At 37.9% G+C, this 16,201-nt stretch overlaps 2 protein-coding genes across 9 annotated transcripts in view; one reads left to right on the forward strand and one right to left on the reverse strand.

Annotated features, from left to right (window-relative positions):
- FBXO33 (F-box protein 33) overlaps positions 1 to 16,201 on the forward strand; it is a 106,236-nt gene that overhangs the window by 55,120 nt on the left and 34,915 nt on the right. The window contains exon 5 of one of the 2 annotated variants that reach the window (XM_075926886.1): positions 13,382 to 13,479. In XM_075926886.1, coding sequence (XP_075783001.1) covers positions 13,382 to 13,471 — 90 coding nt within the window. In that variant the 3' untranslated portion in view covers positions 13,472 to 13,479. Of the gene's footprint in view, positions 1 to 13,381; positions 13,793 to 16,201 lie in introns of those variants that run through there. The other variant, XM_075926887.1, reaches the window with a different exon arrangement.
- Positions 1 to 16,201, reverse strand: part of MIA2 (MIA SH3 domain ER export factor 2) — a 68,952-nt gene that overhangs the window by 16,890 nt on the left and 35,861 nt on the right. For all 7 annotated transcript variants that reach the window (XM_006117716.4, XM_006117718.4, XM_006117719.4 and 4 more), the window contains 9 exons: positions 13,598 to 13,720; positions 12,651 to 12,771; positions 12,168 to 12,214; positions 11,679 to 11,769; positions 9,847 to 9,985; positions 5,255 to 5,356; positions 2,590 to 2,650; positions 2,206 to 2,241; positions 101 to 168 (listed from right to left, as the gene is read on the reverse strand). In XM_006117716.4, the coding sequence (XP_006117778.3) occupies positions 101 to 168; positions 2,206 to 2,241; positions 2,590 to 2,650; positions 5,255 to 5,356; positions 9,847 to 9,985; positions 11,679 to 11,769; positions 12,168 to 12,214; positions 12,651 to 12,771; positions 13,598 to 13,720 (788 nt within the window). The remainder of the gene's footprint in view (positions 1 to 100; positions 169 to 2,205; positions 2,242 to 2,589; positions 2,651 to 5,254; positions 5,357 to 9,846; positions 9,986 to 11,678; positions 11,770 to 12,167; positions 12,215 to 12,650; positions 12,772 to 13,597; positions 13,721 to 16,201) is intronic.

Below are 16,201 nucleotides of genomic sequence, written 5' to 3' on the forward strand. Positions count from 1 at the left end.
TTGTCCGTTTTAGTTTTATGCTTTTCCTCTAGCACTTTCTGAAAAGAGCAAAATTACAGCTAAATTATACCATTCAGAATTTGTCCAGTACAGCACTTACTTTTGTCTGTTGTGTGCATTTTCTTTTCTCATATCATTGAGGTGTCTTTCAGCTGCTCTCGCTGTCAGCTTTAGGGAAAAAAAACTACTAAATAAAGTATTTCATAACTAGCGCACTTCCTGAATTTCTAGTAAGTATTTCTAACTGGTAATCTGAAGACCAGTTGCTCATACCACAAAAGTAGTCCATAAAGTGTAGGGGAATTTTCAGATTTACTTTTTAGGAAAGTAAAAATCAAAACGTACTATAATTAACCACCATCCACACAGGAAACAGACCAGATAACTTTGACTATATTTTTGCATATTACAGAGCTCAACTGAAACATCATTATCAGTATAAGTTATTAGCAGTTCCCCTGAAGTCATCAGTTAAAACATCACATAATAAGATTCAGTCTTACTGCAGCTTAAGCAGCTACACTCCACATTAGATGTTTGCAATATTTAAAAATAGTGCAAATCAAAGGAAGCCAAGAAGTTACTAAAATGCAAAACCAAATGTTTTAAACTGATTGTAATCTTGATAGAACATACATAAACTTAAAATAAGACCTCAAGTTAAAATTAACAAGATCCAATAATGTTAGGTGTTAATTTTAATGTATTCATAAGAACTGTACAATAACAAATAATGAAAAAAATTCTGAAGAGATTATTTGAAACTCATCCACTATTACTTATTTCTGAATCAAAGAAAGAGCAGGCAAATTAAAAAAAAATTAAAGTCTGTATAGAGAAGGGGTTGAAATATGGTCTTTTGTTCTTTTCTTGAATAAACACACTTTATCTTACAAAAAGCCAAACTATTCCCACAGTTACATTCACATATCTCTGACTTCAATGGAAGCTGCATGTATATTAATTGGCTAATTGAATAGTTGATGCACTTTGCATCTACTATTTGTTTAGCTGATAAGGGAACCTCTGCCTTTGAAGTACAGCAACAGCCATGGGACTGTTGCTACACTTCAAAGCTGAAAGCGCTGGGGGGGGGGAGGGCGGAGGGGCAACCCCTCCCCCCTCCCAATCCCAGTGGCGTTTCAAAGCAGCAGTGCCTCATTGAGCCCAGGATTGGGGGGGGGGAGGGGGCGGAGAGTCCCCAGCTGACTGCAGTGCTGCCATTTTGAAGTACCCTCTTCTCTTCCTCTCCCTTGCTGCCTCTTTCTGATAGAGGCAGCAAGGTAGTGGGGGGGGGGGGGGAGCAACTAGTTGACTAGTATGTTGACTATCCAATAAACATTTGCTTAGTAGATAGTCAACTAGTCATTCACATTGCTAATGTGAATACCCGAGGGCAGAATCCAAACTTACCTATCCTGACTCTGAGGCACATATTAAACTTGATCATGGGGACGGGGGGTGGGGTGAGTGTTTTTTTTTTTTTTTTTTTTTTTATAATCACACCATATTAGTATGGCTACACCTGCTTTGGAAAGCTCAAAAATTATCAACATGCAAGTTTTAAGAGCTAAAGGAAGCTCCTATTTCAAAACCTGCAAAAAAAAGTATCATGCTAGGGCAGTATGGGGAATACCCTAGCATGAAGTTCCATTAATGTCAATAGGATTCTCTCCTGTGTAGGCCTCTTTGCAAGATTAGAATATTTATTAATAGTGACAGATTTTCATTTTCTTGTTTAAGAGGAGAGAAAAAAATGGAATTTGCAATAGCATTCTTACAAAAAATATCAATGGAACAAAGGTTGTCACAGGACAAAGTATCTTCTTCTACTAGATAAAACCAGTACAGTACAGCCAGATAATTTATTAAAATGTCATTGAAACAAGGCCCAAGAGTTTATTTATGAAACACTTAAACATTTGTTAAACATCTTATTCCGGTGGATTTATTTCTATAGCAAGTGATTTTTTTTAAACATTATTCTGGCAGAATTAAAGGGACTTTGGTTTAATTACTACAGCTAGTTTATCTATTTGTTAAATTTCTTGTTAGTAGATTTCTGAATGTTAAGTCTTCAAGTTTTTTTTAATCTATAAATATCCCACTAAAATCAAGGTATAATGCAGTCTGTTTAGACAGTTTGAAGAGCAGTGTAATTTTTTTTATGACAGAGTTTGAGAAACTTTAGTAGTTGGAACTTACCCAATTATCATGAGCTTTTTTTTCATGTGAAGTAATCTATTGAGAGATATTCATTAGAACACCTTTGAAATGTTATTCTCCTGATACAAAGCAATACATTAAAACTTCAAGGCTCTTTTCTGATCCAACAGTTTTGTAAGATGTTCAGTTACATTAACCAGCCACCAGAATTTAAACGGAACAGTTACGCCCATATTCAAAAATACCACCTACTTGGTAGTCTTTCCTAATTGTAATTTATATCAAGGTATTTCTGATGACATTAGCCAAATAAAGCCATATACAGTATTGCAAACAGCTGTAAGTGGTAGTTTCAAGTTGAAAGTTAATTGTATTATTCCTGAGTATGGCAAAATGCTAGCTAAGTCAACATATAATATATACCTGACTCTGGTAAGAATGAATGGTTCTGTCTAGCTCTTCTTCAAGATCTTTTGCTCGCTGTCTGTAATAAAAATGTTAGCAAAAATTTTAAATATGAATACCACCAGAAATAGTTACACTGCGAATAATTCAGAGTTTATACCCAAACACTACGGTCATCTATGACCAAAGACTACTTAAAGGATAAATAAAAACAAAGGATGAGGCATACCTGGGAGGTCGACAAATGCCTTTGATGTCGACCGCGGAGCGTCCAGACTACCGCGCTGAGCCGACAAACAACTGATCGGCTCAGCACGGCAACCGTGTAAATTTAAATGAAGCGGCGATTATTTAAATCGCCGCTTCATTTTCCTATGCCGGGTAGTCTAATCTACATGCGCCTCTGTTGCCAGAGGCATGTAGTCACAGACGTACCCTTAGTGTTGTGTGTATTAAGGTGACCAGACATCCTCCTTTGAGGAGGACAGTCCTCCTTTTGAGGGGCTTGTCCTCCCCAATAATTATTTCCTCCTTTGAAAAAAACTGTCCTTCTTGTTCTACTTTGCCAAAAAAAATATATCCTGCTGTTTTTTAAAGTATCATTATACTGCAATTGAACCCTGTTAAAAGGCTTAACATACAGTAAAAGTACACTTAGAGGCTATTTATTAAATGTTATTGTTTATTTTGAGACAATTTAACGTCAATGTGATTTTTTAGTTGACACAATTAACCCTAAAAATGTCAAAGAAAAGAAAATGCCATTTCAACAAGAATTTAAAAAAGAAATTTCCTTTCATCAGAATTGTGGATGAAACAAGAGATGATTCACTAGTGAAGCGTACTGTCTGTTCGGTGGAATTCAGTGTGGCGATAGGTGGCCAATCCAGCATAACAAAGCATGTTTCAAACAAACAAACATACATCAAAATTCTTTAACATCGGCATCAATGTCCCAGAAAGTTACAGACTTCTTAGGAAGTACATAATTTGGAGAAGACAAAAAGAATTTAGCAGCTGCCGAAGGTCTGACTGCGTACTACACTGTGATACACAATCAAAGTTTTCGGAGCATGGACTGTACGTCAAAACTGAATAGAGTACTTTATAATAAAAAATTCCATTGTGCCAGAACTAAAGGAGAGGCTATTATTCGCAACGTTTTTCAAACTTAAAATTTGAAGAAAGATTAAATGAAGCTAAATTTTGTTACACTTCTTTCAGATGCTTCAAACCACAAAGATACAAAGTTATATCCAGTGTTAGTTCATTATTTCAGTTTTGAAAATGGTATTCAAATCAAAGTTTTGAATATGGAAGCAATTGATGGTGAGACAATTGAAATAATATCCAATCATATCAAAAAATGAGTGGACAATCATAATTTGAACGATAAAGTTATTGCTGTGTGTGCCGATAACACAAATACTAATTTTGGCGGTGTAAATCGCAAAGGTGATAAAAATGTTAAGAAAATGATGCATTTACTTGGGAAAACGATTATTGGAATCGGTTGTAATGCCCATATTGTATCTAATGCCATCAATACAGCATCAAGCTTAATGTCCATCGATGTTGAAGTTGTGATAACTCACATTTATTTACATTTTGAACGATTCACTGTAAGCGTTACATCATTAAAGACTTTTTGCGAAGAAGCCTCAGTTGAATATAAAAAACTGTTGGGATATTCGAAAACAAGATGGTTAGCTTTAATGCCAGCCATTGAATGAGTGCTGCAATTGTTCGAGCCTTTAAAATCATATTTTCTAAGTTTGTCCACTGATCTTGAACAACTTTTTAAAGAATGAATCTGCTGACGTAACTCTGTATTTTGTTCACAATCAAGCAACTTTGTTCCAGTCAGTTATAAAAAGTATTGAAAAAGAGCATAACATGTCTACAGAAGTGGGATTGCATATTAAACAATTAAAGGAGCAGCTTCAATCACGTCTTGAGTCCAACTTCCTTCCATTGGTTGTAATTACTAATTTAAACAAATTACAAGAGAGCAATCCAGGAATAAAGAATTTACGAGGGAGGCAATGAGCTTTTATAAAACTGTTCTTGAATATCTAGAAAATCGGACTAAGCGTGACAAACCAGTGTACGTGTTTGATTGGATTCTGCTGAATGAAGAAATTCAATGGAATAAAATCCTTGAAACAGTTTTATTCGTTAAAGAAAAATTTAGCACCATAATAAATTACAATTTATTGTTCGACGAAGTACGAAGAATTAACAATATAATAAGAGAATGGACTGAACGCGAAATTGATAAAAAATGGATCAAGATTTTTAATTTCTTAAAAGAGTGACAAATATTGATGTTTTTAATGTTATATGATTGTTTTTGTTAAGTCTGTTTGTCTTATAAGACGACTAATATCGTGATAATTTATTTATATGATTATTTATATAGTTATACAAGTATGTTATTTTTGTCAAATCAGTGTCCTCACACATTTTCAAATTCTGGTCACCTTATGTGTATGTATCATTGCACAAGCACATACACAAAGAAGATTTCTATAAACTAGCATACAGAAAGAAAGCATCGAAATTGAAAAGAATGACAGCACACATTCCATAACAATGCATTATAATTAGTAAATTTACTAATTCTCTAGTGGATTTTATAATCTTTAGGGCAAACACCAACCAAAAAAAAAAAAGTAAGTACCTGTAACTATTTAGTTCTTCAGCAGCATGATTAATTTTCTCATCTACTTTAGAGAGTTTTTCTTCTTTCTGTAACCTCTCTCTCTCTTCTACTGTTAGTTTCCTTTAACACAGAGACAGTATGATTAGCTGAAACTCAAATAATAGTTTTGTAGTTATTCTCTCTGAAGAGAGAGATTTAGTGTGATGTTCACTCAGACTGGCAGAAAGAAGTTGTGGTATACCATGCTTTTTTAAATTTTATATAGCTCTTTATTCTTTAATTATGAAAATCTGGAACAGTAACGCAATACCAAGACTAATCACTGCACTCAAATAACTTGCAAATTATACACTGATAATTAGGACAACTATATTTGAGAAAGTAAACCTTCCTTAATGTCTCAGCATTAAGTTCTGATTTTTTTTAGGTGAAAAATAACGTACACTATTTTTCAGTGATGATTCCAAGTACAGTAAACTTCCAATAATCCAGCACCTTTGGGACCCAGGGGGTGCCGGATTATCGGATATGCTGGAGTATCAGGAGGTACTCCGGAAGGGGGCTGAGAGGGGTCGGGGGGGGGAGGGTCGGCGGGGAATGTCACAGCGTGGGGCGAACCCTCCCCCATTTTGCAGGGAGGCGGGGGAAGCCCCGCACAGCCACCAGCGATAGGCCAGCCGGGGCTGCAAGTGGCAGCGGCGACTTGGGGAAGCGGCGGGGCGGTGCTGCTGGGTCAGTCCCACAGCATCGCCCCTCACCTGAGCGGCACTGCAGGACCAACCTGACAGCACCCCAGCTGCTCTGCTTGCTGCTTCCCCACGTCTGCCACTCATCAGTTTCTGCGGCAGCGGACTTGAGGAAGCCATGGGGCAGAGCAGCTGGGGTGCTGCCGGGTTGGTCCCACAGCACCACCCCTGAGCAAGAATCAATGCACACAAATCAGACATCGGACAGTTTCACAAAGAAAAAAGTTTCTTGTAATTTCAACCAGACTGGGCATTGTCTCAATGACCTAACCACATGTGCTTCAAAAAGACTAACACCAGACTACAAAGGGAAACCTCAGAATTGTCATTCATGCTTAAATTTGACACTTTACGAATGGGCCTTAACAGAGATGCTAACTACGTTACCCATTACAAAGATAGCTTGCCCAATTATCACCCCTAATAGGATTATCTCATAGGGTGTGTCTAGACTACATGCCTCCTTCGACGGAGGCATGTAGATTAGCCAGATCGGAAGAGGGAAATGAAGCCGCGATTAAAATAATCGCGGCTTCATTTAAATTTAAATGGCTGCCCCGATCTGCCGATCAGCTGTTTGTCGGCAGATCGGGGCAGTCTGGACGCGACGCGCCGACAAAGAAGCCTTTCTTCATCGGCACAGGTAAGCCTGGTTTCACGAGGCTTACCTGTGCCGATGAAGAAAGGCTTCTTTGTCGGCGCGTCCAGACTGCCCCGATCTGCCGACAAACAGCTGATCGGCAGATCGGGGCAGCCATTTAAATTTAAATGAAGCCGCGATTATTTTAATCGCGGCTTCATTTCCCTCTTCCGATCTGGCTAATCTACATGCCTCCGTCGAAGGAGGCATGTAGTCTAGACACACCCATAGACACTAACCTCTCCTCTGTTCTAAAATCTGATGTGTCAATTTTATATGTGTTCACTTTTTTTGATTGTATCCCTTTGGAATTTATGGTCATACCAATTTTCTTCCACAATTTGATCTGAGGAAGTGGGACTGGCCCACGAAAGCTCATCACCTAATAAACCATTTTGTTAGTCTTTAAAGTGCTGCATAGTCTTGTCTTTTGTTTCAGCAAGACCAGACTAACATGGCTACCTCTCTATTACTATTCTTCTGCTTTCAGTTACCCTACTCTGAAGTACACTGGGATTTCCTTAGTTCCTGCTACAAGGGGCCAATGCCTTAGTCCACAGTCAATTCCCAGTGGGGTAGAAAAGCAACATATGCCTCCCACCTGCCTCTATGAGGGGGTGAACTAGATGGGCCCAGCGGTGAAGAGGTACAGGGAGTTTTTCACCTTCCTCTCAGCACCTTCAAATCACAGCATATTAAGTAGAAATGTACCTAATTCCCAACTGAGGGAATTGGTTTAATTGTGGGCAATTTGCAGCCAGTTAAAAGGATAAAGTGAACTTAGGGTTACCAACTCAGACTAATGCTATTGTGGGAGATTCTTTCCTCCTCCTCTCCCCCATATGACAATGTCATTTTCTTAAAATATCCTATTAAAATCTCCAGGACTGCTCTCAATTTTTATTGGGAGATGAAAGGCAGATTCCGGGAGACTTCAGGCCAACCATAGAGGGCTGGTAACCCTAAGTAAACTGTTCCTAAGAGGTAAACAACCTGGAATTTGGTGACAGGCCTTGGACTCATGAGATAAGGCCAAGGTTCCTACCTTTCTCCACCCTCTGAGGATGGTGGTGGAGTGGGAGCAGGAGGGTGCTAGCACTTAAAGAGCTAAATTCTGGGGGCAGTTTGAGGTCAACCTATCCCAAATTATGGGTTATATTCAGTTTTCTTATTCACGTGTGGCATGACTTTTGTAATTTCCACCAACATGTATCAACTCCATATTAGCATACATAACAAAAGTCATTCCTTACATGGACAGTTATGGGGTGAGGCCAAAGGATTGGGGCTCAGACTGAAGGTACAAACTCTAGGATAGGGCTAGGGATGAAGTGTTTGAGATGCAAAAGCGATTTAGGGCTGGGATATAGGGATAGGTACATGAGGGTGATGGCTCTGGCTGGGGTGGGTCTGAAGATGAAGTGTTTGGGGTGCAGGCTGCCCTAAGGAGAGAGGACTCACTCCAGCCCTTCCCCAGCCACAGCAGCTGTGTGCAGGGACTAGCAGGGAGAGGAGCTTCTACCTCAGCAGCTTTAGGGCATGGAGAGAGACATCTCTCCCCGCTGTAGCCCTGAGCTCTTGTTTGGGGCTTAATAGATAGAATACAGGGCTTAACAGGCAAGCTCTGTGGCTACTAGCTTAGAGGGAACTTAGGCTATGTTGTAAGGAGCCCTGTAACTCACACAATGGAACCAATTAAATGCCCAGTGTAGGCAAGTATGGGTTATGGGCAGGTAGTGCCCTTCCTCTATGCCTAAGTTTAATGAAAATTGTGGTCTTCCACTTAATTATATGCATTTGTCAGTTCTTAATTCACCTTTGCGTCTATATTAAAATATACTGCTGTTGTAAATACAACCAACAGTTTTATTTGGGTCTTTCTAAGGAATTAGATTGGAGGGTTTTGCTTTTGTCTCTTTCCTAATTCTTTTCTTTAGTTATTTAAAATATTTTAAAGTATCATTTACTGAAATATGCAAGAGAGAATTTGACTCTTTCTATAGCATGGGCTGAAGAGACTTAGTGCCATATTACATAATACTTACGCAATATTACATCAGAGCAAATACGTTTATGTTAAAATCAGCAATGACTGACACTGTGACACCATCCTTTGTTATATAGCATATTTAATAATTTTTATGAGAAATGTCAGTTATGGCACGATGACAGATCCAAACTATTTTACTACTGAATTACAATTATATCCAACTGATAGGGTTAAGCAAATAATAGGTCTGTTGAAGTTTCAAAAGTGACTTAAGTGCCTTTGAAAATTTTACCATTCCCTGTTCTCTAAACCAAAGTCCAGTTTATCCATAATTACAACATTTTTAAAATGGTACTTCTCAGTATACTGGTTTTTGACTGCCCAAAGTTGTTTCAGGCATTGTAAATGAATGAGACCTTTAAGAATTACAAACACCTCGGGAATAGATGTTGTTTAGAACTCTGAAATGTTCGTAAATTTGAACAAAAACGTTATGGTTGTTCTTTTGAAAGTTTACAACTGAACATTGACTTAATACAACTTTGAAACTTTACTATGCAGATGAAAAATGCTGCTTTCCCTTTTTATAAATAGTTTAGGTTTAATACAGTACTATGCTTCTTATATATGCTTTTTTATTTTTTGTGTCTCATGCATCCTGGTTGTGCACTTTCAGTTCCAAATCAGGTGCATGGTTGACTGGTCAGTTGGTAACTCTGAAGTCCTACTGTGAAGGTCAGCTCTTAACTGGCTGAAATAAACTATACTTGTATAATTGGCACAGCATACTTTTGCACACAAGCACATTTCAAACACACACCCCTCACCTGTTTCCATAAAACAGTTAGGTGATAAATATACACAAGGTATACAGTCCCTTCTTCTCCAAGCGTTTCAAGACTAGTATTATGCATTTTCCTAATAGATTTCATCCATCAATTCAAAGAAAATAATAATCACATCCATATCTAAACAAATGCAAAAATCTGTTTATTCAGCGATATATCAATTTACCACAAACACTTAGCTTTACATTACATACACACACACACACACACACACACACACACACACACTGTACTTTCAGCCAAACTATAAGGAATACGGTGGATATGACAATTATCTTGCAACAAGTTGTCACAAATTTGTTATGTTTAAACTGAAAAGTCAAATGATTTCCCAAACTTCCCTTAATAATTAAATGCTTAATGTAAAAATATAGTGGTATCAGTACCTGTGTAGTTTCATTTCATTTTCTTGATATAGTTCCGTCATTACTTTAAGCTTTTGCTGAAGCTTTTGAACTTCAATTTCAAAATGTGAATTTTCAGATTGCAAGGAGACTTGTTCATTTTGGAGTTTTTCAATGCGTTCTGTCAAATTTAGAGACAGCTAAATATCCAGTGAATAATGCAGTTTATGAAGTTAAAACAAAATTATAAACATCCTCAGAAAGTAAAAACTCTGCAAGTCAAGGACCGTAATGTTTTATTAATGAAGGACTTGTCAACACTCGTGAAGTAACACAGGAAGAGATCTCCCTACAGTCCACAGAATGCTGTTTTGTTTTTTTGTAGTGTGAGATATTTCCACAGATTGCACAACTGAGTAGTAGTATTGTTTACTGGTCTTAGTACGGGAAAAGGAATCAAGAGTTATGATACTTAAGTAAAAACGAGAATTTAAATGTCAGTTTCAAACTATGCTTCCTTTCAATACATTTAATCCTCTGAAGTTTGAAGGCCCTAATGAGGAAGAAGGCTACTATCAGTCTAGAACCGTGGTGTATCAATACACTAGCCACATGTGACTATTTGGCCAGATGAGTGTGGCTAGTTTGCTGGCTTCAAAACTGGCTAAACACCACAGGTCTAGAAGGACATCTGATAGATTACCGTAGGAGAGCTTTAAATTTTATGGGAAACAAAAATTGTTGCATAAAAGGACAGAATTATTAAATGCCCTGGCATTTAAAATTTAGTCCAATTTTCTGCTGATAGTGTTATTTACATTAAAAGTACTGATTAGAGTTAAGATGTATAAAGCTGCATTTTAATCTCTCTCTCTATAAAAACAAAACAACAACAAAAAACCCACACTTGTGCGTCCTGCATCCTTTCCCTCTGCCCTCAGCCCTGCCTCCTCCCAGTACTCCGGTGGAGCAGAGGCCATACAGCTTCTCCCCTTCCTGCTCACAGGGGAGGGGAGGAGAGGGGAGGGATTGGATCCACATGCCTCTCCCCTTGGTGGGGCACGGGAGGGCCAGAGCCGGGGGTCAGGAGCTGCATGCCCTCCTTCCTTGGGAGGGGAGGGGAAGGGGGAAGGAGACAAGGGCCATATACCCTCCCCTGCTCCCAGCAGCCAGAAGGAGAGAGCCAGGCCAGTTGCAGCCTTGGCCTGGCCTAGCCCCCCAGAGGAAGAGAGCTGGGGGGAGGAAGGGGAAAGAGAGCACATGGGCTGCCTTTCCCCCGAGAAGGGGATTGGTGAGCACAGCAAGCAGGGTGCACAGCCCCCTAATTTTATTTTAAAAATACTTTTTCTTCATGGATTTTGTCCAACAAAGGAAAAGGGGTGACTATGTACTTTCTAAGCAAAGGTATTTTTAGAATAAAGAAATATAATATTCCAACTATATATAATGAACTAATCACAATGTTATTAGAAATTTGTTGACCAATTAAACATTCCATTGTTTATAAATACTTTATATTGAAATATATTAGATATATTTTCAATAGCAATATTGAAAAAAGATATATTTATTTGAAATGACAACTGTTGCATTTTCAATCAGTGAAGTGAGGTAATAAATTAAAAATGGCATGTCAACAGTCTGTGTTACTACTTGCTGTGGTTTTAGCCTTTTAAGACCAATTTTTTAGAACTGGCTAAGTCACTTAAATTCAAACTTACTGGACTTTTATCTAACTGAATAAAACTGTTAGTGTAAGCTTAATATTTTTTCCACAAAATTTGAATGAATGAGCCAGAGTTATTTAAGGTAATGAATAGCTTCTGATTTTAAAAACTCAGTTATTTTTACAATATCAAAACAATGTAATTTACCTGTAAGTTCTTCTTTAGCTTTATCTTCATCTGCCAGTTTTAAATATACTTGATTTCTTTCTGCTTCCAGGGTTTTTAAACAAGCATTTACCTATGTTAAAATAAAATAGGAAATAAGCGTGAGAACATTACTGCAGGAAAGACTCAATCCTACTTGACTGCAATTCTCAGATAATGCAACACTAAAGTAACTATCGTATGTTATGGTTGTAACATTGACTAGTGCTTGGAAATACAATACACTATTTCATTAGGACATGATATTCTGCGTTCATTGTAGATTCTGACCAAGAAAAAAAAATATCAATTAAGATTTTTAAAATAAAACATATTTAGAAAAAAGCACTGAGAAACCCTGAACTTCGTTGATATGGATACATTTATGTCCATTAATAGACAATCTGATAGCATGTACTTTAAATAGCAGTTTCTCTGTCCTCTTCCTTGCAAATTTTTAAAATCAATACATCATAAATTGTTACTACATACCTTAGCAGCATAGATCAGCTTCTTTATCGTTCGCTTTTCCTGATCATCTTATTAAGAGCATAAAAAGAACAGTGAAATCACAAAAACAGCACATTTTTTGATTGAAGTGTGCATTTACTACACCTAATTACTGGATATATTTTTCATAAAAATTAAGTTTGTGCTTAGTGTGGTAGAAGCCAATGTGATTCACTCAGCGTGGAAGAAAAAATTAAAATTGACACTTCTGACATTAACATACACGCTGACTAAGCAGCATCAAATAAGCTGACTGAGGAAAAACAGCTATGCAATATGAATTTAGTATTCTGGAGGAGCACATTTGCAAACCGTATTAGTACACAGGGTTAAGAAATCCAGCTTCTATCTTTAACAAATTAATTTCATTACAAGTTTTGCTGAGGTCAAGTTATTCTGTTCTGTAAAAGTATTGGGAGGAAGAAGAGGGGGCAGTGCTTAGATAAGAAGTTGTTATGATTGTACCTAAAGCCTCTCCATTTTCTGTTTCACCCATTATATCAACATCCCAGTGGTTATCTTCAGCATTATCTTCTCCTATTGCTGCGCTCCAGTCTTTCATCTTCAACAAACATTCTGTCAATGACTAGATATTACCAAAAATAAATAAAATTAAAATCCAAAATGAAAAATAGGCAGTAAACGAATGCCACACTGAATCAGTTTCAACTTTGTGTACTTTATTCATTTCTCATTAATATATCAAAATTGGTCTGGTATTTAGGATCCTACATGTTCCACTACGTACCATTAAAACACAGGTAAGAAGCAGGACAACAGTTAGGCATATATAAAGTTTCTTAAGGTACGTCTACATAGCAGGGCTAAACTCAAAATAAGCTATGCAACTTAAGCTATACTAATTGCACAGTTTAAATTGAAATAGTTTATTTCAAATTTGGGTGCATCTATTCAGCACTTATTCCAAAATAGAGCACTCTTGCTCAGACTTCCCTTAATCCTCATAAAATGAGGGTTACAGGAGTTGGAGTAAGAAGTCCTCCAGCTGGACATTATTTCAACATTATGTCAAAATATCTGCTTGTTATAACAGCAGTTATTCCAAAATAACGGTGCTGTGTAGACATACCCCTAATGATGCTCATTGGGAGCTTCTGAAGAGTTCTGTGTGTATGTGCGCGCGTGCCCACAAAGCGAATATTTTTTTAGAATGCAAATATTCCTATTTATTTCAGATGTTAGCTTCTAGAATTCTATGGCCTTTGGACAGTGTCCTGATGAATTCAAACCTCAAACTAAGCTGCTTTGTTTTCCCAGGAGGGTAGAGGAAAAGGTGAGTAAAAAAAAACAAAAAATAAGTTAATGCAAAAAGCAAATTGAGATAGATATTACAATGAGAAGATGTTATCTTCTAGAATACAAAAGATTCAGTGTTAAATACAATAATTTACCTTGACTTGACTTTCCTTGTTTTTCAAAGATTCCTCCATATCTACTTTAGATGATTCAAATATTTTTGTTTGTTCATTTAGTTCACTAAATCGTTCACCCCATCCTTCAGCTTCTTGTAAAAGCTAAAAAGAGAATTGTATCAGATCAATGAGACAATCTATTACAAGTTGGAGGAAAAAAAAATCAAGAAATAACCACTCGATATTTTTCACATTTCTACAATTAGCCCTGTGTACACTCATAGGCAGCATATGTGGGGTTAGTATTTTGAAATCCTACCACCACCTATGAAAACTAAAAATTGGGTAACATTTGAACATGTTTACATTTTAAGTTATTGTCCTGTTCTCTAATTTGTTATCAGCTGTGCTAGCTCTTTAGTGTAATTAGTTACTAGGATATCTATAAACAAATTTGACTGAATAGATCAATATTTTAGAACAACAACAAACCGCAGATTTCTGGGAAAAGATTGAAGAGAAGAGACATTAATTTCCCACATGCTCCTTAAACTGCAGCACTTGTTCTCTTTTCGAGTTAAGGCAAATGTGAGAAGGAAGTGTCCCATTAATGTTTTCATTTATATCTTGGAAATTTTCTATTGAATAAAACAAATGTGGCAGATATTTAATTAACCACACAACCTGTAGATTTTTTTCCCCTAATACAGTAATTACTCATTTAACACGTGCCTGCTTCACACGTTTTCGCAATAGCACCATTTTTTTTAAGGGAACGTTTTTTGAATAACACGACCATCCCTGAAATAACACGAAAATAATCAAGTGGCGGACTACTTCATGCGGTGGTATAAGTTGGTAAAAACAGTGGTAATATGCATGAGCGGATGAATACATGTGGTCACAGCGCTCCTCCGTTCACTCATGTGTTTATCTTGTGTTTTAACAAACTGCAGCAACTTGTGTTGCTAGATATCTTGCTGTTACTGTATTATCCCTTATCATGAGTGGCAAGCGTAAGGAAAGTGATACATCTGCTTCTGCAAGCAAGAAGCATAGAAAATCATTTACATTAGAAGAGAAACTTTAAGTGATTAAGCAAATTGAAAAAGGCGAATGCAATTGCGATATCTCCCGTGCTTTGAATATGCATGAGTCTAGTGTGCGCACGATCCATGCCCAAGCTGAGAAAATTAAGGAAAGTTGCAAAAATGCAACACCAGTAAGTGTGAAGAAGGTTGTTCATACACGATCTAACCTAATGGAAAATATGGAGAGGCGATTGTCTATGTGGATTGAAGACCAAACACAACGAAAGATGCCAGTGAATTTGGCTGTTATTCAGGAAAAAGCAAAAGCTTTATATGATGCTGTTAAATTAGAACTGAATGAAATTGATGCCAAGCCATTTAATGCAAGTCATGGTTGGCTCAAACACTTTAAAAAGCGTTCAAACTTACATAATATAAAAATAACTGGAGAGGCTGCTGCTGCTGCTGACACAGAGGCTGCTGAATCATTCCCAGCGATATTTGAAACTATTATAAAGGAAGATGGCTATTTGTCTAAACAGGTGTTTAACCTGGATGAAACAGGACTCTACTGGAAGCGCACGCCAGCACGCACATATATCTCTTGTGAAGAGGCTTATGCACCTGGCTTTAAGGCTGCAAAGGACCATATGACTGTGATGCTATGCACCAATGTAAACAAGGATTGCAAGCTCAAACTGGCAGTTTATTGTTCGGCCAACCCTAGAGCTTTAGCTAGGTACTCAAACAACAGGAAGATGATCCTTTGGAGATCTAATGCAAAAGCATGGGTAACTGCAAGCATCTTCACAGACTATTTCTGCAATTGCCTAACTGCTGAGTTGAAAGACTACTGTTTGCAAGAAAATCTTGCTTTCAAAATTTTACTTGTAATGAATCAGGGCATCCTCCTCTTTGCCTTATTTATCTGTCAGAAAACATTTGAGTGTTATTTTTACCCCCCAATACAACCTCATTAATACAACCTCTTGATCAAGGAGCGATAGCTGCTTTCAAAGTGTATTACTTCCGCCGTACATTTGCTAGGCTTATAAGGGAGACAGATGGTGAGAATAAGCCTAATCAAGGAGTTCTGGAGAAAATTTAACATTAAAGATGCTATAGATCAGTGGTCTCCAACCTTTTTACACCCAAGATCACTTTTTAAGTCTCAGAACAGGTGAAGATCTACCGCCCCGCCCCTTCCAATAACAAAGTCTCAGTGTGACACCTGTGACTGAACAGTATCTGCCAGTGTCTTGAAGTCTGGGTTGTAGTCTGAGATTGCTAGTCGTATATAGTCCATCAGATGAGAATCTGTGATCCTGCGCTCAGCCTGGGAAGCTTGCTCCAGCACAGCTGGAGCAAGACGCAGCCTCCCTGGAGGGAAGAGAAGTGGCTGCCCGGCCAGCTGGCCATGGCGCTCAGCTGGGGTGCACCAAGCTCCACGTGGGCAGGCAGAGAGGAGAAGCCGCCGATCAGCTGGAGCCTGGGGCAGCCTCTTTCAGCTGAAAGCCAGTCAGCTGTCTGGGGTGTTTCAGCCCTCCCAACCTCCCAGCTCCCACAATTCCTCGCAGCTACTCACCTGTGTTGTTGCTCAGTGAGTAGCTGC

This window comes from Pelodiscus sinensis, chromosome 4, assembly GCF_049634645.1.
Source record: "Pelodiscus sinensis isolate JC-2024 chromosome 4, ASM4963464v1, whole genome shotgun sequence".
Taxonomy (NCBI): domain Eukaryota; kingdom Metazoa; phylum Chordata; order Testudines; family Trionychidae; genus Pelodiscus; species Pelodiscus sinensis.